Raw genomic sequence first — 23,785 nt, forward strand, 5'->3', positions numbered from 1 at the left:
TCAGTCCAGAAAACTCTGACTCCTGCTCTTACCTTTCATGTTCAATCTTCCTCTAAACTAGTGTCCAGAGCAGCCTACTCCCTCAGAAAAAAACCTAAACAGATTGCTTGACATGCGATTAATAGGATTAGTCTCCTCTGTGGTCAGTCTTTTTGAGCTATGTTCCACTTGCCACAAGCTGATTAGTTGTCTGCTTAAGGAGGAGCTGGGATAAGTTTCCTTCTGACGGCAGTGAAGTGGAGAGGCAGGCGCTGACTGCAATAATATGCTGTTTCCTGTCTGCGACTGAGCTGAGAGGTACTTCCCAACAGAAAAGGCTTTACAGGAGCTCAGGAGTTCAAGCTCCACCTCTTCCAGTGAAGAGCCTTTAACTACGGAGGAGGGGTCAACAGCATGGCCCTTGGCTCCCAACAACATGCTCTGACTAAAGCATCAGAAAGAAGAAATCAAACTACACACATCTCTCTCTACAGAGAGGAGCTTTCTCCTATGTGAATCTCAAAGCTCTGAGTAAAATGCAATGGGAAGTGAATGTTGTAATTCATATTATGTGGATGAGGGTGAAAGTCCACACCACCACACCACCATTTGCTAGCAATAACTGGAAAACATTTACAAGAACACCATGTGAGAATCATACCAAAACACAAAATATACACCTGCAAAGAGCTCATGTCCGTCCTAAACCTTCTCCTGTTGATGACAGATGGTTTTTTTACTGTTAAAGAACACTATTTTAGATTTTTTTCTCCCCTTTAGCTTTACACAAGTCCTGCAGAAGTCAGGAAAGGGTCAATGAAGTGAGAAGGACTCACTCCACCAGCTGTGACAATTGCATTGAAGGCTGCAGGCTTAATTCAGTTGGCAGCTTCTAGGAAAGAGCAGATCTTCAGCCAACACACCAAACTGAGAAGTAAGAATTTGGTCATCACACAAACATTCAAAAAAATGGGCCTAAGGAGATGACCCAAAGTCCTTTCAGAGACTCTTGAGAGGATCGCTGTGGTGGCGTGAGCAACAGACAATAGAGCGACTGGTATGCCCCCACCCAAACCTTACAGGTTTCATAGGGGAGAACGGGCATGCCGGATGGTTCAGGTCCATGACACGGGTAAAGCAATAATTTTGAGAGAAGTACCTCCAAAACCCAGGCTTCCTGGCATGATCTAGAGAAAAAAACTATTCCAGGTTCAAAGCATGGATCTCATCCGCATTGTGTATTTTGTTTGAATGCTCCTGAAGCAACTGCAGACTAATGCATTAGGCAGGAACATCAACAAATCAAGTTACCGTGACATTGTACTGTCCAAGAAAAAAACATTCATGGAAACAGCTGAAGTCTCAGTGGGAAGACCCAATGCACCCAGCGTGGTCCCAAATCATCTGCTTTTCAGAAATCACAAAAGGTTATGAGGGTATGGCTGGGAAAGCTCTGCTCAGACATCAGGGTTAGGCTTTGACCTCACCCATACAATGCTGCTGATCTCGATTTCCTAAGGAGGACAAACGTAGGCACACAGTGATGGCAAGAATCCAGGCTGGAAGTTGTCCACTCTCTTTTAATGAAATGGGTCTGAACTACCAGGACAACATGGTTATCATTGAGTTTGTACCACAGCAGATCCTCCCTAAAGCCTCGTGAAAATTGGAAAGTAGCCAATCCACTGGTGAGAGATGTATCTATACGCCAGGCATGAAGGGACCATACATGGAAAGAACCAGCCACTTACAGTCCAGACATCCCAGAAGAATTTACCTTCTAGACAGATGACCTAGAAGGACAGAGGTAGCAGAAATGTGACAGAATCAGCAAATATTACATCTACAGCTCTCCTGAAAGAAGAGAGGCCTGGTGCAGGGCTGCTCATGATTTGCTCCCAGAGGCTTCCTGCTAAATAACTCCCAGCCACACTGCCTGACCTAAAGTAACAATAGCTAAACATAAAGCTTTTCCTTTACACCTCTCAGGGGACAGAGCTGTACAACATCTTAAGCTCAAAGATGCCCCTAGTCACATGCTCCCAGCCCATTCTGTAGCCACATATCCACTACCTCCAAGTAGCAGTACTGAAAACTGTCCCCACTGCAAACAGGATACACTTACTGAAGAAATCTGTGCAAAATTAACCAAGTAAACAACAGTGGAACTTGTATTACACATGTCTTTTTAGAGGAAGAGGTATGAGTCTTAATACTCACTTTTCTCGCTCTCCTGCCTGCTGACAGCAAACAAATTAGCTGTCAGACTTACGTCCTATGTAAAAAGGTTTACTGCCAGCTCTATTTTTTTACCTTATTCCTCTGTTTATGCAACATACCTTTGTGGGCATCATGCTGTGGTTTTCTTCTCTCATGGCGTTGCCCCCCCCCGTCCCCGTCCCCGTCCCCGTCCCCAACTCCTTACTGCCCTTTCACCCATTTCTCATTTGCCCGGTCACTATTACCTCTTTGCTTTGGATCCACAATTGCTCCTCTGAGTGGTTTATCTAGTGTTTTTGTTTCCCGTCTCCTTTGTTGGTACCTTAGGAGTGTCATTCATGCAACCTGACCTGCAGAATCTATACACTAAGCAGTAGAGATGGCCGGACTGAGGATGAGTTTCCTCAGAAAGAAACCACTCTTCTGTAAATCCCAAACTACCAGCTTCCATTGAAGAAAACACAGAAACAAAACCAAAACCAGAACATCTGAAACTCCAGAATAACTTGTATCTGCTATACAACACCAAATGTTGGATGTTTTCAGCTTAGGATAAAAACTCAATAGTGAGTCCCACTGATTTGAAATAGGAAGAAACATGCATCAAAGAACTCTGAATTTTAGAAAGGAACCAAGCTGGGGAGATAGAGCAGGGGAACAGGTCACCTACAAGAAAGCCAAGAGAAAATTGCAAGACTGCAAGGAACCCAAAGCACTGACAGCAGTGATGTGGCAGACCAAACAACAGCAAACTTCTGATTTTCTAAGTATTTTTATAGCTCACGGTAAACCACAGTCAAACTCCTCTGTAAACATGACAGAAAGAGTAGATAGAAATTAAGAGGAGAGATGATTTTCTTGAAGTTTACCTGAGCCCCATGATACAGTGATCAGCTGGAAACAGTGCAAAATACCTGTTACTTGAGTGTCAAGGTAATCCTACACTTTTTACCTCCTAGCGAAGGCAGGGACTGGCAGAACCTGATACCATAGTCCTGGAAGTATCTCTTCACTGTTGAACTCAGATGGGCTAATCTGAGAGAGCAAACAAGCTATTTCCTCCTGTCCCTCCACATAGCATCCCTGACAGAGATTAGATCTCTCTCATGTACGTAAAACAGTAACAGTACATTTGCTCACCTGAAAATCAGTCTCTATTTACATATGGGAAAACCAAAGCAAGACTCAATAAAAAAAATGCTTTATTAACAGGTAAATAACTTCACATTTTTGAAAACATATCCCTTTATGAAATCACTGCAAAACCCTTCTCTCTACGCACACACAGAGACACCTGATATCAGTATTTACTATCAGACCCAGATGTGCCTCCTACTTGTCTAATTATGGATGCAGAAAGTGTTCTCAAACTTTGAGAAAGTGTTGGGGTTTCATGTGGACATTGGGTGGGCACCAGAGCTGCTTTGCACAGGTACTGCAAAGCAAAAAGCTACAGCTACATAACAGAAACATTCTTTGCTAGATGTTTAAAGCAGTGGGCCACTACTGCTGCAGCACAAGGCACACCACTGAGTCTTGGTCACCACCTGCAGGTCACCATTCTACAGGATCAGCTTCCTGCTTCCACCTGGATTGCTCCTCCCTTCACCTTGCCTTCGATCAACACTGCCTCCTTCGTCCATACCTTCCTCTCTCCTCCCTTTTAAGCTCCTCAGAGGCTGCATGGAGGTTACTGCTGTTACCCAACTCCAAAGCTCACACTACTGCTTGACACTCATGCTGCGTGGCTGCTGTTAATGGCTTTTTTCTGCACACCAGGCACTTTCCCCAAAATGGGCCTCACAAAACACCTGCACCTCAGAAATACAATCATTTTTTCTCTCGGTTACTAAATCTGGAGAAAATGAAGCAGTGACACCTGCACATTTCCAGATCGCAAATATTCCATGGCTAACAAGTATCCTAAACCAATTCTACAGTTATTTCTGTTTCTTTTTCTTGTTCCTCCTTTTGCTTTGCCACTATATATAGTGTGCATATATAAACACACATACAGCCACATACAAATAAAGTCAGAGAAAGAAGTTCAAATATTTTAATGCCTTAAGGGAAAACTAAATTCTTTTAGCAAGATCTCCAGTATAAACATCAACACCCCCCCTAAATCCCACAGCAGAACATTTTTTTTTTTCTGTCCCACTATGTAAATAGATTCTATTAAACCCTCCTAGCTTACAGGTGAGAAAATCCCTGAATGCAAAGTTTTAGCACTATACATAGTAACCCAAGGTATTTCCCATGTGCGTGGAGAAGAGCTATGAAGTTGTAAGGAAAAAGAATTATGATTTTTAATATTTTTTTTTGTGAAAGAGGCTGTGAAGATTGTTCAGTTGTTTATAACTTTGCAAAAGAGAAGGGAAAGATGCAAGAAGAAATGGAAAATAATACAAAAAATCCTACCGTGAAGCTGTTGTTGACATTCTTTGTGCTAGATTCTGCCACACTGGCATCTGTCAGATCCACCTCATCAAAAATAATGGACTGGAAAGAAAAAAAATCAAAACCCCAATGAATTACTGAATCCAATGTATAAGCAGCAGACCCAAAGGACCATACATCCCTGTATGTCTGCCTAGCACACTCCTACACAGCCTTTTGTGATCTGAAGGAAAGGCCCAGCACCAACAATACGAAGGACTTGGAAGTCTAGTTCTATACAGTGAGGCTCACACTTGCCTGTCTTCAGTTGGTGAACACAATGACTTCATTTTTATTACGGGATTATTTACAAAAAAAATAATTGTAGGCTTCGCTCTTCTGAAAGGAGACAGATTTATATCTAGCTGACTATCAACATCCTAAACCAGATGCATGGCATCTCTGATTTTGTAAATTATAGCCTTCCTTGTCTCCTCAATTTCTTATTTTCATAGAATCATTTAGGTTGGAAAAGACCTTTAAGATCATTGAGTCTGACAATTAACTTAGCACTGCTGATTTTCATTCATATTTTCTCCTTTCTTTTTCAGCTTCTATTGATTCAGAGCCTATTCTCTACTAGAATGCACCAAGTTGGGGGGGTGGGGAGTGTGGGATGTGGAAAAATCAGTACCACAGGTCCACATCATGTTTTACTTAAAAATGAAGGACTTCCAAGCATGAAGCAAAACACAGGGATCCTCTAGTAGCTACAAAACCTGAAGACACGTGCTTACAAAGCACGTGCTCTTTTCCCTATTGAGGGCTGCCTTCTCACAGACACTCATCTGCCTCCAAAGCTTCACCACTCTTTCTTTCCTCGGACTCCTATGTATTGCCAAGACCTTACCTTAGCAGTTTTTGCATAGTAGAGTGTTCGTCCTCGTAGCTTAAAATATCGTCTCTTCCAGCGCTGGAAGGAGCTGGTCTGTTTCATCAGCATCCCCTCTTTTATGATAGTCTACAAAACAACGAGGAGAGAGGGGTGAAACATTTTACTTTCAGGCATCTTTTATGCTTTCCCACGATGTAGCTGTACTAGCACTTGAGATCAATAATCTTAGTGCCCTCTGCTGGAAGCACTTAACAAATTCATTCAACAAAAGCATGCAAATTTAAGATTAAACTGTCGCAACGCATAACCCACACTGAGGTGCAGTTTTATCCTTGTCTCCAGTGCTATCACAATACCAAAAACAATAAATAACTTATGACTGAATGAGCATTTCAAAGTCTAACAATGACTCAGGGAGCATAACAGTTAAACTCAGAGGTCAGATTTCAGTTGCAGGTAATTGTACCTTTCATTTAATTGCCATTTGATTACAAGCACGTATACATCACAGTATATCCGTCCCCATTTCCATTTCTTCCTTCTGAAATTATCAGCATCTACCTGGCACTGAGCTGGCAAGCTGCAGGCCCACAGGGTGAAGAGCAAAACTACAGCGAAGAAGGAGCTATATCCAACTTCAGCATTTGGTATTCTTCAGATACTCTTGGCCCTGCCTCAGTACTCTCTGGCTGGCTGCCATTTCCCAGGGCTGGAGTGCCAAAACTGTCTACGCACACTGCCTTTTTTTTTTTTTTTTCCCTTAAACTGCTTTATAACTAGATTGACATACCAGCATACGCGGTCCCATATGCTTGCTCACATACTACGCATACATGGGGGTATATATTTAATCCACATGCACTTCATTCTACTTCATCAAATGCATTTGATTCTTTCACTGAGGACAGATTTTGAATACCAACAGCTACATGAAAATAATCTAAAAAACTGCAGCTTAGAAAGACAAAAGGCAGAAAAATCTGAGCTAAGGGTTCAGCCCCAAATCACTGACTGAAGCTGTTACTGCCTAGGCGCTGCAAATGGTATGTCACACCTCAGTGCCATGGGAAACCTCTCCCCAAGAAACAGCCCTCAGAAACTTCTTGCTGAAAGAGCCCAATGTGATAAACACACAGTTAAAACACAGGAAACAAATGGTCCAACAATCTTGTAAGACAGGTTATTCTGTATCTTGATGCCAGGAAAATGACACAGCTTTAACATACCAGAGGTCTCAGTGGAACTCAGGTTAGTAACAGACTCAGGTCACCGATGAGTATCAATTAATTCACAGTGTTAAATGTACACTGCCAGCACTGCCAGGCTACTACAGAGCACAAAATAAATACTCTTACTGATCCACAGGGTTTAGTTCATTTTAGAAATCCTTTCCAAGGCACTAAACTTGCTTTTAAAATGCTATATATATTCCTAATGCGGGTCTTTCCTTTTTGTAACAGCTGCAGATTTTAATACTTTCCACACACACTGGCCCTTGCCAAGCTCAAAGTTTCCTCAAAAAACACTTGGAAAAAAATGCTGACTATAAGAAGAAACATCCGTTTGACAATACATGCCTCTCTTGCTAGATTGAGCCATCCTTAAACTGCCTTGAGAGATCACAGGGCCTGGACCACCACGGTGATGCCTCTGCTCATGAATCGGCTGGGGAAGAGTGGGTTTCCACATACCCCCAGATCTGAAGGAGACCTGCTGGCCACAGCAGTCACTATACACCTTCCTCCACCACGTGGGGAAAGAGAAAAGGGTTAGAACTCCCCTGTCTCCTTCAAAAGAAACATCATCTGCCTTGGAGCCTGGGACCTGGCCAACTCCAAGGCTAGTGAACCCCAAACCTCATTGCTCCTCACCGCTGTTTCACTAAGCCCTCTGCACATTGGCAGAAACACCTGCCAGTGCTCAGACAAACACCAATGTAGTGTGCCTGCCTGGTTCAACAAGGAATTGCCAAATCTACGGTATTTCCAGCAGAATGGAAGGAGATAATGAAAATGCATGATCGAAGACTACACTCAAATCGAAAAATGGCCGTCTCCCACATCAGCTCCCCACAAATGCTGAAGCAGTCACCGAAAGACATCTTGGCAACCCGCTTCCACAAGTCACAGCAGGGACACAGCAGTAGGAATACACTCCAAGAAGCCAGCAGGCATCTCTGGGAGTGGCTTTAGGGTCCAGAAGTTAAACACACTATAGCGATACCCAGAAACAAGATGTTAAACTAACTTGGAGCTGCTACTATGTAAAGAATCTGAAACTCAGCCATGATCTTAACCTGAAACTTCAGTGTAAGAGAAAATGGAGTTCAAAGACTGACCCAACAGCATCCCTCACTGAAACGACCCTGAAGGCGAGGCCAGAGCTGAAGGCACTCGTGTGGAAGCAGGGAAGGTGCATTCAGGCTCCTACTCTGCCACAGACTTTTTACAAGATCCCAATAAAGCAATTTTCACTCTGCGTCTCCATCTCCCACCTGCCAAGCAGAACAACCAGCACTGCCCAACTCTATAGAGTCCTACTAGAATCTCTCTCTCTGGTGAGTTACTTTAACCTCCAGCACCTGAGCATCACAGAGAAATGTAGAGCAACAGGATCTAAATTATCATGCTAAAGAAACCACACATTTCTGCAGTTCACTTTCTACAGGGAAGAAAATAGGAAAGCGGTAAGAGATTTTCCAGATTAAGACAGACACATGGAGTGATTGTCTGCATTCCTTGGACAAAACATACAATTAAAAAATGAGACAGAGAAAGTAGCTACTGAACTCTGCAAAGCCATGAACCAAAGTCAGAGAGGAATTAAAAATCCTGGGGAGGACTTCCAGGATGCAAAACCTAAAGAAACCAAGTCAGCCAGGAGTCTGATCAAAAAATAACAACTTGCAGGAGATTTCAGAGCTCTGTTGCTACGCTTGTTCACAGATACGCTTAAACTGGGGTCAGCCAGAGCCCCGCGGCCCCCAAGCTCAGTCGGCAGCACTCTGGCCGCTCAAACTCACGGCCAGCCCACCACAACAGTAACTCACAGCAAAACAACACCTCTGCTTTCCCTCGGCTCCCACAGCTCCCGCCTGCCACGCTCAGCTCCCGAGTGGCTCCCTTCACCTCGGCAGGGCTCACTCACCTCTGCACAAGATGTGCATTCCTCCATTCCTCTTTTAAACAGAACAGAACGCTCTTTTTTTTTTTTTTTTAACCAAAAAGCAACAATCCCAGAGGTCACCTTGCCCCTCCTTAAGTAGCAGTTTATGCCATTTGCCAGCCTCTATCTATAGAAAACCTCACAGCTACGTAACTCAGACATGAAAGGCCAGTGAGAAGCGAGCTCTTGCATGCACGCACTGCTCAGAGAAAACAAGGCTCTGGTTCAGCACTGCCCATCTCTGCACGAGAGCGGCTGTTCTATTTATAGGCACACAGCTCAGTCAAGAGTTTGGTGGGTTTGTGCGGAAAGGGCTGGAGATAAGACCAAGATGACTTTATAAAATGATTCAGACATTGCTGCCTTTCTCCTCCTCTCTTTTAATTTTACAGCCAAAGGACTTGCTACTTGCAGAGGAACACAGCTGAAGAAAATTAACGAGGGAAAGGACTTGACAGCAAAGTGACACCAAATGAAATAAAGGGGGAGATGAACAGTCGTTTCTGCTCACCAGCCTCTCTGTAGCATTTTTAATTGAAGATCCACTCTGATCAGATTACTAGGCATGTAATTCATCAGGACAAAAATGAAATTACTTCTCCCACAACAAAAAAAAGAGTTAAATCTATTTTTAGTGTCATGTATTGGATCCTACAGGAAAAGCGACTGCCCTGAAACATCATGAGGTTTGATTACATGCATCCTATCAAGGATAAATATAAAAACGGTTTGTGATGGAACTACGCAGACTGCGTTCTATCCAGCCGAGTTTCTCTCCAGCACAGTGCCCTGTGGCATGGCACTCCCTGGGCAGACAACACCGTGAAAAAAGGAAGTGTCTTCTTGGATCAAGCCTACAATGATGTGCTACTAGTTTCAACAGTGACCCCCTTTTATCATATTTACAAGACAGTGTGAAAAAGGTTACTGAACAAACGGGCAGTTTAAAGCAACGCTGCACATAGCAAAGAGTCTTAGCGTCTCTGCAAAGAACACAATTAGACAGCTGAAAGGCAGGGCCTAGGAAATTTCTAGCATTTCACTATTTATCTTTGGCCTTGAAGAAAAGCAACTTCCTGCAGAAAAAAGATTCAGTTCACGGTGAGCAATACGCAACCCTCCCCCCCAACTCATCCCCTTTTAAAACTTGACATTTAGGAAGAGAAATAATATGTTCTCAGATTTCTCCTGTCAAAGCGGGTGCAGGCTTTAGGCCTGATCTTGAACTGATGAGAGAAAAGTTTTGCCACTGACCTCAATGGAAACGATTGCAAACAACTCACAGGACTTAATTTAAGGACTTAAGCCAGGGACAGCCTTGTGCTTCACTGCTTCCCCTTCACACGGTCCCACCTTGCAAGAACAAGAAGCCACACGATTAACAGCAGTCATTCATAAAACCAGCAAGACACCGTCGTATTTTTTGCAGCATTACTTGTCTGAGGTGTCTCCATATTCAGCAACCCACAACAGATCAGAGCCAGCCTACACAGATTAAATGCTTTCTATACTGATAACGTGCATGATTCTAGTAAAAAGAACGATCACGTCAGACTTCAGCATCCCTTGTTCTCTTGCACATAGTACTGTGAAACACAGGAGTAGCCCATCCTTTCCTGAAGCTTCAGCCTCTTGCCCCATTTGGAAGTAGGGCCCTCGATAGAACTAATTTCCTAATCTGGAAAACAAGACCCTGCTAGCCAGACTGAAGGCAACTATCCACCATACCCAGCTGTCAAGCTGGCAAGTGTCCTTTGGCACAGGGAGGCTCCAAACTGTGTTCGATACAGACAGTGGAAGAACAATGCAACCTATTTTACAGCTGAGATCATGACATATTCTTATGGGCAGTTATTCAGTGCAGCGTATCTGAAATAAGATTTTTCTCCACGGATACTTCCTTCCAGTGCAGAAAAAGAACTGTGTACAAGGTAAAAAGCAAAATCATGCAAAACTATCTAAACAGCAACTAAAGAATCCCAAATACCAAAGTAAGTCCCCAGCATCTGGATTTCTGTTTTCCATGTGTCTTCAGAATGTAAAAACTTCAGGGCACAGACTGTTTCTATTTGTATGTATTATAAAACTTCGAGCAGGGTGCTTATGCCGAACAAGTAACTGACTAAAGAAAGCATCAAATGTATAGAGAAGAGAGAAAACAAAACGAAAAAGCATATGCAGAACTGACAGGCTATCTTTATATATGCTTACTAAGGAATTTTACAGGCAGCTGATCCCCAGGGACCAAGCAACCTCATCTAGTCACTGACTTTGGGTAAGCTGTGGCAAAAACGATGGGAGTAGATCTGCAGTCACTTAAACATGGCAAGATAGTCGTGCCACACTAGGGCAGGTACAAATCCGGAATGCTGTACCTTGTTGTGGGTAGAAGGGGTTTAGTAGCTGGTTCCATAAAAGCTCTTTGTGGTCATAAATTTGGAGCTAATAACTATTCAGAAATCAAATGGAATACAGTAAATCCAACAAAAAAACTACAGGAATAAATCTAGCCAAGTCCGTAGAATAAGACATGAAAGGTCAAAAGGCTAGGGGTTAACAAGCTAATCTGAGAGCAACATCCTTCCACCAGACAGTGGTCACACCCTAGAAATTAACTCCAGGAAGCTTGGAGGGGGAAATCTGGATCAGTAGAGCAACTGTAAATACAGGACACGCAGAGAGCTATACAGATCTATACAGGAGCACACTACAGGTTGTGTAGTCCTGTTTAGGAATACTACGTTAAATGCAACTGACTCTTGCTGAAGTGAAGACTGCATTAAGATTTCTCTGACTGGTATCAAAAGGGCAAGACATTATGTAAAGTCACTGCAACAGAAAGACTCCAGAAGAGGGGAAAAACAAAAGAAAATCAGAGGTCAGCTGCAGGGGTCAAACGTCAAAATAGAAGCTAGGGCTGTGAGTCAATGATCTAGTAACAGAAGCCAAGCTCTCCACTCCTGAAGGGGGTACTGTCTAGGCTTTTAGTGTACACTAATACCTTTTTGTTTTAATAACCTATGCTTTATAACCTGGGAAGCACCCAAGTCACATTACAGCACAGACCCCTTACACAACCACAGGGGGAAGCCTGCAAAATCTCCCCCAACAACCATCCTCCTCATCCTCCCACTTACTGTACCCTCCAGCTCTGCTGAATTAGCTGGACTCTGCATGCCCAGCAGCTCAGCTAGCAGCTCTCATCTCTGCAACTACTACAAGCAGAATTCAGAGCAGCATGCAGCAATCCGTTGATAGCGTCGCTGAGATGTCACTGAAACAGGAAATGCAAGCTTATTCTCAGGATCAGCAGTGAAAATAAAGTACTGAAACAGCACGAGATAGAATCTGCCTTGGCACAGATAAACAAATGCTCAAACACTTAATTCTTCCTCAGTTAATGCTGCAGCTGGAAAATAAAGAACAGGTCTGTGAACCAGCTCCTTTTCAATACCACATTCACCTGCTACTATTGTGGATCATTCTCTTCTAAAAGGGACCAGCATGCATCGACCTGAAGTGAACAAATTAACAAAGAAAAACAAGTTTGAAAGCACGCAGCAAAGTTGTACGTATATGGGAAAGGAAATAAAGCATACCAGCATATCATCACACAGCTCCCTGGTAAAATGAGCTCAGTTAGAGCGTTCCAACTGAAGTACTTAAAATAGAGGAATACTCTGGTCAGCTACTTAGGAGAATGAAAAACACACCAGTACACTGATTCAGGATGAGTTAGTAGCTGGACAACTCCTGGCACGCTAACTGCTTAAGCCCTCAGTATGCTTTCCATAGGCTTCAGGCATCCTTCCCAAACACATTTATCACAAGAGGGGAACTGAGCACGAAGCTTAAGTCATCCCAGCAAACCATAGCAAAGCTGGAAGATAAGGGTTCAAGTCCATCCACAGAGACAATGAAAGCCAAAAAAGCAACAGTTTAAAAGCTACCTGAAAACCTTGGAATGGAATAAAAAGGGTACTAATTAAATGTGAACTTTATACGTTTAAGGAAAAACACAAAAAATATGCTGTTATTTTTTCTACCATCCGAAATTACACATACACAACTACATCCCTTCCTTAGGGCATTTTCCTCATACACAAAACATGTCAAAACACACTACCTGCTGTGAAACCTTCAGCTCCGAGACATGCCTGTCACACAGCTATGCACTAGCACCACAGAAGCCCCTGTATCAACTCAGCAGCACACAGCCCTGCTGCTGAAATGCAGCAATATAAAGTCATTTTGAATCACAGCATTGTACACAGAACCCTCTAATGCTGCAGCCTGTACCACTAAAGCTTAAGTAACACGCTTATTCATTCAAAGAGCCCAATTATTACCAAAACCCACCACTGCCCATCTAAGCCCACCCAACCACTTCACAGGCAGGCAGAATCAGCCAGGCACTTACCATTGCAGCATGTCAGGGCCATTTGGTATGAAAGTATCAGGCTGGGAAGGTGCAATCGGTGCTATTACAGGAATAGCGAACGTAAGGGAAAGCACATCCAGAATACAGCTGCGGATCTCATCCTCATGATCATAACCACCCCATCCTTCCTATACTGCTAAATGTCAAGGAGATCTTGGCCAAGTAGGAAGGAAAACCCAGCAGAAAGTACTGGTATGAGAACTTCAGGACATGGGAGAATGAAAGTTATACCTTGAGGAAGAAAACTGAATCCTCTGCCTTTGTGTCAAGGAGGCTGAGAGAACGACAGCTTCCTCCCACTGTGTCTGGATTTCCATCAACTCTGCTACTGAATTCTGCAAGGAGCCTTATTTAGTAGTGGCTGGCAGATGCAGGGCCAAATCCTGATCCTTTTACTCCAGCTGGTATTCCAATAGGACTACACTGTTGAGAGCAGAAAGCAGCTTTTGCCCTTCAGCCATTTAATTAATACTTAAGGTATCTCAATTTATTTTTATCTCATCTGTTACAATTGTTGTTATCAGATTTTCCATATTTATGTATTAAACAACCTGTGCTTTTAAGTTTTTTTTTCCTTATCCATTTAATGTAGTTTTTAAAGGATACTCCAAAGTTTTTAAATTTGTTTTTCCATTTTCCCTGTTTTAATGTCCTGCAAATACCTTTGACCATGCCAAGACATCTTGATCAGCACCAGCAACAACAAGGAAGATGAGTACAGCTCTGGGAACACCGTTTTGTTAACTTTCAGCTAAACAGAACAGAAGGGGCTGCCATTGATTTCCCAGAATACTGATTTTTAATAAAATCTCAGTAACTGATCTACGTGTTCTACAAAAGTGCTCTGACCTGCCTTGGCAGAAAATGGTTTGAAAAGCAGGCAACATGCCCTCCCTGTTTTATCACTCAAATTTCTGTCTTTCAAGAACCAGCGAAGGCAGCTGTCCCACGGATCAAAACATTACCCCAGAGCCTGCAACACCCACCTTGGTTCCTGACTCCCCCGGGGAATGCCCTATGCAATTTTGTGCATTTGATACAAGAAGCATATATCTCAATTTCCCATATGGGAAACTGGTGGTATCATCTCTCCCTGCTAGAATATTACATTGCTAAATATATTAAAACTTGCAAGACTCAAATACAACGTGCTTGATGCTAACATTATGTAATCAAGATGGTGTTTCCTTTTTCAAAAAAAGCAACCCACAGCACCAGAACAGGTATCACATGTAAAACTTTCTAATTTAGCGGTGAGACTGTGAGGAAACAAAGATCTACTCTAAACCCAAACGGAGTAACTGGGTATTAATCAATTACCTAACTCAGCAGTGGTAATTTTTCAGCCAGGCAAGCCACCTTTTTCCTCTCTGGATGAAAGCAGGGCAGCAGGTTTTGAACCTCCTCCTCTATATAACTGCTTTCCTGTCCACGTGTAGCCCAGGGACAGCAGCTGGCAAGCGCTGTACCCTGCTGAAGCACTGGACTGCTGCTGGTGGAGGTGCAGCACTACTGAACCCAGCATGCATAATAAGCTCACTGCTTGCTGGAGTGCTTCAAATAAAATGCCCGAGAAGAGACCATGAAAGGTGGCAGCTGACGCAGATCACTGCTGCTGCCTCAGCTATCTGTCTGCCTGAAGCTGAACTGTCCCTGGGTAATGGTCCCGCAGGGCTGCAAAACCAAACAGAAGCATTTTCCTTAAGAGACACTTGCAGAAATTCTTAGTGAAATAAAGCAGTAACTACTTAGTAGGGGAAAAGCAGGAAAGAAATGGTTTAAGTAGAGAGCCAATAAAAATTCCTTTAAATAATGGTTTCTGCATTTGAAACCTTGAAGAGATGTATTCCAAAGGGTGCTTTTCACTTGGACAGTATTTTGCCCTGAAATTTCTGCTGCTGCTGTGACACTGTCTAGTGGAAACCTTAAACTTTCAAGGAAATAGGGAATACAAAACCCTCTCTTTACCTCACTTCTGCTTTCTCTTAACTATGCAGGCGAATCTGCTATTTTAGAAAGAATCACTCTCAACTTGTAATTAAGGAAGGTAAAGTTTTGCAGTGTCTTACATGGTATACTGGATTTTCTAATCAGGTAATCTGGAGAGAGACATTTTACAGTTTTCGTTTATAATCCAGTACTCCTCTGAAGCAAAATATCAATGATTTTTTTGTAACAACAGGTTTGGGGTAGGTGAATATTTGACTCAGTTTTATTTAAAAAAAGAAAAAAAACTTTAATACTAATTTTATTTTGTCTCTAATTTTATTTGAGAGAACAATTACTAGCCAGGCACGGTACTTTTTAGCAATGTGGTCTAAGTAAATCCACGTTCTCAAAGCATGCAAAAGTTTAATGTTAGCTCTTTAGTTCCTGGAACCTGAACTATAGTTAGAACGAATGAGAAAAGCTACAAGTGTGTGTGGTTTTGTGCTTTGTTTTGTGTTGTTGGTTTTTTTATATATATCTAAAAAAAAGGAAGTAACAGCTGTTGCTTTCACATAGCATCCAAAACTCTCCAGCAGCGAGGCAAACTTACAGTACACCAGTGGTAACATAGCTCTGGGAGGCTTCCCAAATTTTGTCAAAACAGATGAGTCTGACGAGCATGCAAAACATAACGTAGATTGAGTTAAGGGGCAGAAACATTCTTACAGCTGTGTACCATAGCCTAATATCCTACCTTTTTCCTTAGTGCTCAGAGAAGGAACTAGTTTGTTCTTGGTGTTAATCCAAGAAAATTCATGTCCTTAAAACCTTTGCTCGAGATGTTCAGTTTCAACTCAATCACAAGAACTTCTCTTTTGCAACACTGATCTCTTTTTAAGTGACGAACTTCCAGTTTCGACCTGGACTAAAGCGTAAGCCACTACAATTTACACCATGTGAAGCTCCTAAAATGTCCTCTTTTAGACACCCTGTTAGAAGGCAGCACAAAAAAACCCACCAGCATTTTAATATGTTTTAGTGGAAGATGCCACAGACAGAACACGAATTAAGCCATAAATTCCTGAATATCCCCTCCTCATTTGTTGCATATTTCTTTTACATTGCCTCTCTGTTGAATCACATTGCTTATCATAGTATTTCTTTCAATATTTCTATCAAACTAATAAACTTCTCCATTTGCTCACTCCAATCTCATCTCAGAAAACCTTAAAACATTTGCCCTCCAGAAATAAAACCAGCACTTCTTTACCTATAAAAAGGACATTTTATCTATTAGGCAACACAAGAAGAAACAAAATGAGCTTTCTGCAGTTGCTCACGCTGCCTACCATATGTTTGAGAACAGTTTTAGTCTGCTTTGAAAACATGCAAAAACAAGGAAAAACATTTTGTTTCCTCCTGTTTTTTCTTGCCCGTACACTTCAGAGTGGCTCCTAGACCTCAAACCTACTAATCAGAAAGAGAATCATAACCTCCCATAGTGTGAAAGTTATCTACACCACAGACTGCTACACAGCACAGAAATCGGAAACTCGCTAGTTCAGATACTGAACAAAGTCTGTTCACCGCAGCATAAAGCTCAGTGCCAGTTAATTTATCCTGCTTTTCATGGTATAAATTAACCTGATGTATCTCTGCTACTGTAGCTAGACAGCTTCCAGTATCCCAGAAAGTTTGGAGAGCTGCTCGCTCTGTTTGCAACTCTGTTGAAATATATACTGCAAACTTGTCTTAAACAGTTCAAGGCAATGATAAACGGTTACAAAACCTAAAATATTACAGAGATATTGTTCATAAAAGTGAAGAGACATTAGACTGTATTAGTCTAAACAAGAAGTCCTCCTGAAGCCACCCAAGGACTTTGCTGAAATCCTGTCTGGTAAATAAACTTAGATCTCAAAGCTGGCAGGCTGGAAATCACACCCAGCTGATGAATGAAATGAGAAGATGGCCTGTTCATCCACTCTCCCGCCTTCTGAGGTTTTTAATGTGATGCTTGCAATGAAAAAGGTCCCGTGCAAAGGAAGAAGCGTGCTTCACTATCAGAGCCCACAAAAGGGGCAGTACTCCTCTGTTTCACACCCTCATCTCCTAGGTCCGTTTTTGATATTACCGTGTCTTCATCCGTGCCAGGTGACAATGGAGATGACATTACCGCTTCAGCTGATTCCAGCTGAGTCCTCCACACTGCTTAGAAGGCAGCAGTGAGGCTCCTGCTGTTGCCTCTCCTCACACACATCATCCTTCTCTTTATTTATTTCATCTCCTTCCTAATTCCCATCCGTTCAAAAATACTTGATCTCAGTTGACCAACAGTTTCTCTATTTGCACCAATGCCAGCAGCTAAAAGCAGTGTACTATGAAGCCTGATGCCGGTACAAGTCTGACAGGTCTCCAAACAGCTGATCAAGCCCTCTGTGCAGCCTCTACTTCTTTCCCAGCTGAGCCACCAGAGTTACACTACCAGCTAAACCTGATCATATGAGGTTTTCTTCCTTCCCCAGAATAATCATTAAGAGACTGCTAAACATACTTCTCTTATACCTTCTTCTCTTACTCAAAATTTTTTTCTAGCAAAACCCAAGTCCATTAAAAGGTAGTACTTCACTTTCCAAAGACTTAACTTTCTGCTCTTCCTTCCCCTGCCCTGTACCTTCACAAGATTTGCCTTCAGACACTGCACGTTGAAGTCATGGTACCTATATGTCCAAACAATTCTATCTGCTCCACAGTATTACCACGCCAACATACTTCAGTCAAACACAGTTGGGCAACCTGTGGACTCAGAAACAAGTTCACTGAAGTTTTAGGGTCTTGTAAGCAAGCAGCTTTATCTTACAGAGTTTCTTGGGAAAACACGTGACAGGACCAAAGGACGAAAAAACATATCTTCAAAGTGTTTGTGACTGTGACAAACAAGTAAATTCTGAGGAACTCCATGGCTAGAGCAGACTTCACTCGAGCTGTGATGTAACAGTAAGCTTCCATGGTGATTTAACTGTACTTACAGGCATGGTCTTGAGCTAACTACTGCAAAAGATGTGGTTAGAAGAGATTTATATCCTCAGGGCGCCGTAAAAGTCTGCTTGCATCTCTTACTGTCACTCTGACAGACCTGTCCAACAGCTTCTACAGCTTATGGTAGTCTGCACTCTTGTCATTCAATAGACAAATTCCAAATTAGGTTTGCCTTTACAGAGGAAACACGCTCACCCAAGTCTCTTCAGAACTATGATTACTCACAAAGTTGTCTTTGCTCCTTGCCCTCAGGGCAAGGAAAAAGTATACATGCAGCAGCATTCAGAACAGATGATGACAAGGCAAAAAGACATCAACAAGTAACAAAACAAATCAATTTTTGATATCATAATACCTGGGCTTACTTGGAAAATCTGACACTTTAGTTGAAGGTCTTCTGCAGATTAACACACAGGAGGCTTAACAGCTGCAGACAGTATCTGTTTATAATCCTTGTTCTTAATATGTTTATGTTCGGGTAGTACAAGTGGCTGGCTTAGGCCTTTTCCAGCCATACTGACGCAGGAAATGATGTAAACCAAGGAAAATAATTCAGTAGGGACACGGGGATGCATCCTGATGTATTCAAAGAAAAGCAAAATCCAACGCACCTCGTACCTTAGCATGTGCAACCTACTGCTGTAAGCATGAGTTCCCACTCTGGCACTGAGGAAGTCATTGCCCTTGCTCCTATCACAGAGACCACCATTAAAGTCAGGCTATAGCACCCTTCCTCCCTTCCCACATGGGACCCCAGCCACAAACGGTATTAAGAAATCACAAGGTTCATCCAGTCTCCAGCAAGACAAATTTCTGATGTTCAGCACCCTGTGTGCCAAAAAAGATCTCAAAAGGCTTATTTTTTTCATAACAGATTAACAGACTAGATCGGGTCACCTGGTGCTACAGCACAGCTGAGATCTGCTTGATACACAAAACACCAACCCATTTAGAGGGCTTCATCGTTTCCTGTTGCGGCCAAAAGAACCACCTCTTACACAGCCCAGACCCTCAGTGCCTTAACTGAAGAAGTCCGTGACCGTGGCAGCAGCACTTCGCAGACAGAGGAAGCAGCCCCACCATGTGTAATGAGGTAAGCTTGTGGTCCTCACAAACGACCGTACTTTGTCATGGGGGTTTTCAGAACTATGACAAGCAGCAGAATGATGATACATTGTGTTTGGAAGCAGGGCAAACTAGCCAGCATAAAACAGATCTCTACGAATAAGGTTTCAGACACTGCATCATGCAGACACATTTATTCTTCTTCGCTGCAAATACAAGATAAGCAACACCAAGCTAGCAGCATCAGCCTTTTGCATCCACACAGCAGCAACTGTGCTTGCCCGTGCTTCAGAGACAACAGGAAGGTGATGGCAGAATAACTAACCTGGTACTTCTAAGCAGAAACCTATCACACAACAATCCAAGAGTTACACAGGATTTTAACGGCTACAAAGAAAAATCATGCAGCTATAGTAAAAATAGTACAGAAGAGGGCAACTCCCTATGGGTGGTTCCTAGCCTTAGGCTGAAGGAAATCTTCGCATCTTCTCTTACAGTAACAATACAGAGGAACTACAGCTGTAGTTGTAGTTGCAGAATACTGTTACTGCTCCTAAAAATGGCGTTATTGTTCCAGAACAAACCACAGAGGGGTAAAATCTGACAGGGCCAAGGGCATCAGGGTTGAAAGGATTGCTACCTGACCAGGGAGGTGAAGCAGGGCAGAAAAAGCTGGGAACAAAGACTAACAAGCCCCAAGATCACTGTCTGACCAGACAGAACTAAACATCTCTGTATTGCTACAGAAAGGAAAACCAGCGCCGTACAAGATAGGGAAAACTGGGATGCAACCATGAAAATGATGGCAAGATGCTGAAGCAGGCACACACTGACTCAAAGTGATAACAGTGAGAGCTGCACCTTTCAGAACACAGAGCTCTGAATAGGAGACAATGACTTGTGCTGTGTCCAACAGGGCCACAGGAGGTGGGGGTAGGAAAGCGATAATGGGGGAGGGCACAATGTGACAGGGGGATATGCCTGGGCTACGAAGGGGCCCTCAGGGAAGGCACAGGAAGGTGCAGAGAGAGCCTCTGGCAACGCTGACATGGGGGAAAAAAGGGGAGATGCAGCTTCTGGGAGTGGGGAGTGACAGTATGTCTTTAGAGCTCAAATATCAGGTAACGGGGAGGGAGGTGGCACTGGGGAGCAGGAACTCAAATCTGACTTCCATGACTCCAAGAAAATATTAGAGGGCAGCCTAATAACGGGAAGAGGTAAGGCAGGGTCCTGCTGTGCCTGGGCACGCTGGTCACTGTTAGGATAGAGAAGCTCCCTGGCGGGTCTGGACCTGGGCACTGGGCAGAAAGTGGCCTGAGCTGGGCTGCTGGGCAGGGGCAACTGGGGAGGTTCTGGGCTGCTGGGCAGGGGGAACTGGGGAGGTTCTGTGAGGCAGCCTGGGGATGGTACCTGCTGGGGGCAATTCCAGGCCCCCCCGACAGCAGTTTGGGGCTCACTGGCAGACACTGAAGGGCATTTAGGGGGTAACTGCTAGCAGACACCTGAGAAACAGTTTGTTACAGGAATCCCTGAGGAGCATTTAGGGGTTCGCGAGCTCATGCAAAGCTGCTGGGGTGGGGGGTGTTGTCAGCGGATCTCTGAGGCACGGTCTGGGGCTCGCCAGCACATCCCAGAGGGACACCTTGAGGGGCGGGTCGGAGGGACGGATCGCCGACAAGTCCCTGAGAGGCGGCGAGGGAGGGGGAGCGCGGGAACGGGCCGGTCTGGGGGGTCCCGGCAAGCGAGTCGGGGGGCTGGCCGGCAGGTCCCGGAGGGGCGGGCTGGGGGTCGCCAGCAGGTCCCGGCGGGGCGGTGTGTGCGTGAGGCGGCCGCCGGCAGACCCTCAGGGGTAGCTGCGGGAGGGGGGGCGTCACCAGCAAGTCCCTGAGGCGCAGGGCGGCCGGTGGGTGCAATGCCCGGCAGCTCCCTGAGGGCTGGGCTCGAGGGGGTCCCTGGCAGGCCCCCCACGGGGGGTGGGGTGGGGGGGGGCAACTCCCAGAAGGGCGGCCCAGGGTGGCCGTGCTGGGCGGGAGGGGGAGGCGGCGGCGGCGCTGAGGGAGACGCGGAGGCAGAGCCGGCCGCAGCGCTGCCGGAGCCCGAGGCCCTGCCCGCAGCCCCCGCCCGCCGCACGCACCTTCTGGCGGATTTGCCCGGACGTAGAGACTTTACGGATGAGTTTCTGCGGGGAGCCCGGCTCCTGCTCCGGTTCGCTGTCCGACGATTCCTCCGCCGCCGCGGGGCTGGCGGCGGCGACCGCCCCGGCCTGGGGCTGCGCGGCGCCCGCCGCCGCCATGCTGCAAGGTGCGGGGCGGCGCGGCCGGCGCCCCCTCCCGCCGCGCGCCGCGCTCTGCACCCGCCCGCTCCGCCGCTGCGGCGCCCCCTGGCGGGGAGCGGAGGAGAACGGCCGCGGCGGGGTGGGGCGGGCACGGCCACCTCCTCGGCACGGCACGGCCCGGCCCGCGGCCCCAGCTGCGAACCGACCCCAGCCCGCCCACCGGGCATCAGCCACACTGGCCCCTCCTCGGTCCAAGCACCCCCGTGGCTGTTTGAAGCCCAAGAAAAGGGCTTCAACTCACGGATAACGCGAGCCCAAGAGCTTGAATCTCGGGCCTGATTCTCACGGTTGTTTCCAGCACTCCGGTTGTTCCCCTGGGTTTAATAAAAATCCTGTGGGTAAACCCTCCTCCCCTCAGGGTAAGCCCTGCTGCACCCACCTCCCTCACAAACAGGTGTCCCACCCGTCCTGCCAGCCACAGGGGCTCCCGCTGCCACACGCCGCCTCAGTTTTCAGTACAGAAACGCTCCGGCCTGACTGGGCCTGGGCCTCTCCCGGCACCGTCCCTCCCGCGCCCGCCGGCCTGAGGTAACGGCCAAACCGCTGGCACGGAGTGTGTCACCTGCACCATCCCCACCCTGTACAAGGGGAAAACGCTTGTCACCAAGTCAGTCCCGTCACAGAGGCCGCGTATTTGACAAAAGCTGTGTTCAAAAGCAGCAGTTTCAGAGATGCCATCACTACCAGAGCGCGTCCCTCTCCGGGAGCGGGCAGGTGTGCCCTACGTGGCGTCCCACTCCAGCGTTGCTCCCCCAGCCATGAATACGAGTAGCAGGTCTGACTTGGTGGAACATCAACATAACATCAGAAGCAGAGCCAAAGATAAAAGGCAAACAGTTCCAACTAGAGACCTCTTTTCTGCTGCCTGAAGGGCAGAAGAATGCAAGCCCAGCCTGGCCTGCAGGACAGGGAACTGAAGGAACCAGCAGAAAGCCCTTGCTCTCTGAGAAAATGTCCAGCATGGGCTAAACAAATGGTCAATGTCTTTAAATGCTTTCCTAAACCCAGGCAAAAGAACAGATTTAATAACCATTTCGGCTTCTCCCCATTGCATGGCAGAACATACTGTAATTTTGTTACGCAGTTAGCTTACAGAAGGCATTGCTGCAGGTGAGTTTGCAAGTCAGACAGTGACAGAGGCACCTCACAAAGCTGACATAATAGCAATAAAAAAAAAAAGCCTCCAAGTTTACTACTCCCACACTTACAGGTCCCATAGCCAGGAACACTGAAGGAAACACCTCTGTGGAGGAAGATACACTTTGAAGCAAGACTGGAAGACTGTGCCCCCTCCTCCTCTTAGCATCCTTAAAGCATTTCCTGAATACCAGCTCTCCAAGACCAGCATATTTGCAAACAGCCATTCATTCAGCCTTACCATACCCATGTGTTCTTCTCAAGCTGCCAAGAAATTAGTAAAAAAAAATACCAGGGCAATCATTAGAAAAGCCTTCCCAGAAATCCAGGTGCAAATGCCTAACCCTTCCCCCAAACCCAAAGTTGAAATTTACACAGAAATTATACCGACCACAAACACCCAAAAATGGCTGCAGGGTTTCTTCAGCAGCAAAGCACACAGCACTTAGGAAGAGCAGAGCAAACATACTGCCTCTTGCAATTTCTTCTAAGGTGAAACAGCTGTGACTAATGGAGCCAAAACCACTGACAGACAGGTGGCATTAGGTGAGAGCACTGATGAAACTCTGAAATCAGCTGTGGTCTTAATTCACTGCTTTCAGCATCTTAATCAAGACCAGTTCACAAAAGCAAAACAGGCTTTACTTTTAAGCCAACCTATTTGTGTTAGAGGCCAGATACAAAGCTGTTTGGTTAAAGCCTTTGGATCACCTGTAAAAGCAGGGCTTGTAACCATGATGGTGTCAGTAAGAATAAACAGACAAGCTTCTCAGAAAATGAGGCCTGTATATAGAACAATTCTGCAGAAATGCCAGAGCACAGCCCACACTTTTCTCCAAAACAAGCTGCTTTGGCTTGTTGCAGTTATCAATAGCAACCTGAGCCCGAGAGTGGGCAAGCTCAGCTCATGCAGCCTCCGCAGTCTGAAGCAGGACAGAAGCGCAACGCGCTCACAGCGGGCTTTCACCAGGAGTCCCGCTCCCGCTGGGGGAAACAGACATCTCAAAAATGTCTCCCTCGCTTTCTTCTCTGTTAAAAGCACATCACTGTTTGCTAAGATATAAGTGGGAAGCTCTTAATTCTGTTTTCGGGTGCGTAGGGGTGGGAAACATAAGTTTATAATATTAATAAATGTAGGCTCTGCAATCAGACCTTCCAGGAGAATTTAAACCAGGGACATTGACAAACAGACTTGGAGCAA

General features: G+C 45.1%; 1 protein-coding gene across 6 annotated transcripts in view; it reads right to left on the reverse strand.

The window, feature by feature from the left end:
- DGKD (diacylglycerol kinase delta) overlaps window positions 1–23,690 on the reverse strand; it is a 64,553-nt gene extending 40,863 nt beyond the window's left edge. For 3 of the 6 annotated variants that reach the window (XR_013931721.1, XM_080409726.1, XM_080409725.1), the window contains exons 1-3: window positions 21,247–23,690; window positions 5,489–5,599; window positions 4,621–4,701 (exon numbers count right to left, since the gene is read on the reverse strand). Coding sequence is in view for 4 of the 6 variants with exons in the window: in XM_080409726.1 (XP_080265852.1) it covers window positions 4,621–4,701; window positions 5,489–5,599; window positions 21,247–21,405 (351 nt within the window). In the remaining 2 variants the exon portion in view is untranslated. The other 3 variants (XM_080409727.1, XM_080409728.1, XM_080409729.1) reach the window with 3 other exon arrangements.
- Between the last annotated feature and the right edge of the window lie 95 nt (window positions 23,691–23,785).

This window comes from Falco punctatus (genome assembly GCF_963210335.1).
Source record: "Falco punctatus genome assembly, chromosome: 13".
Lineage (NCBI taxonomy): Eukaryota > Metazoa > Chordata > Aves > Falconiformes > Falconidae > Falco > Falco punctatus.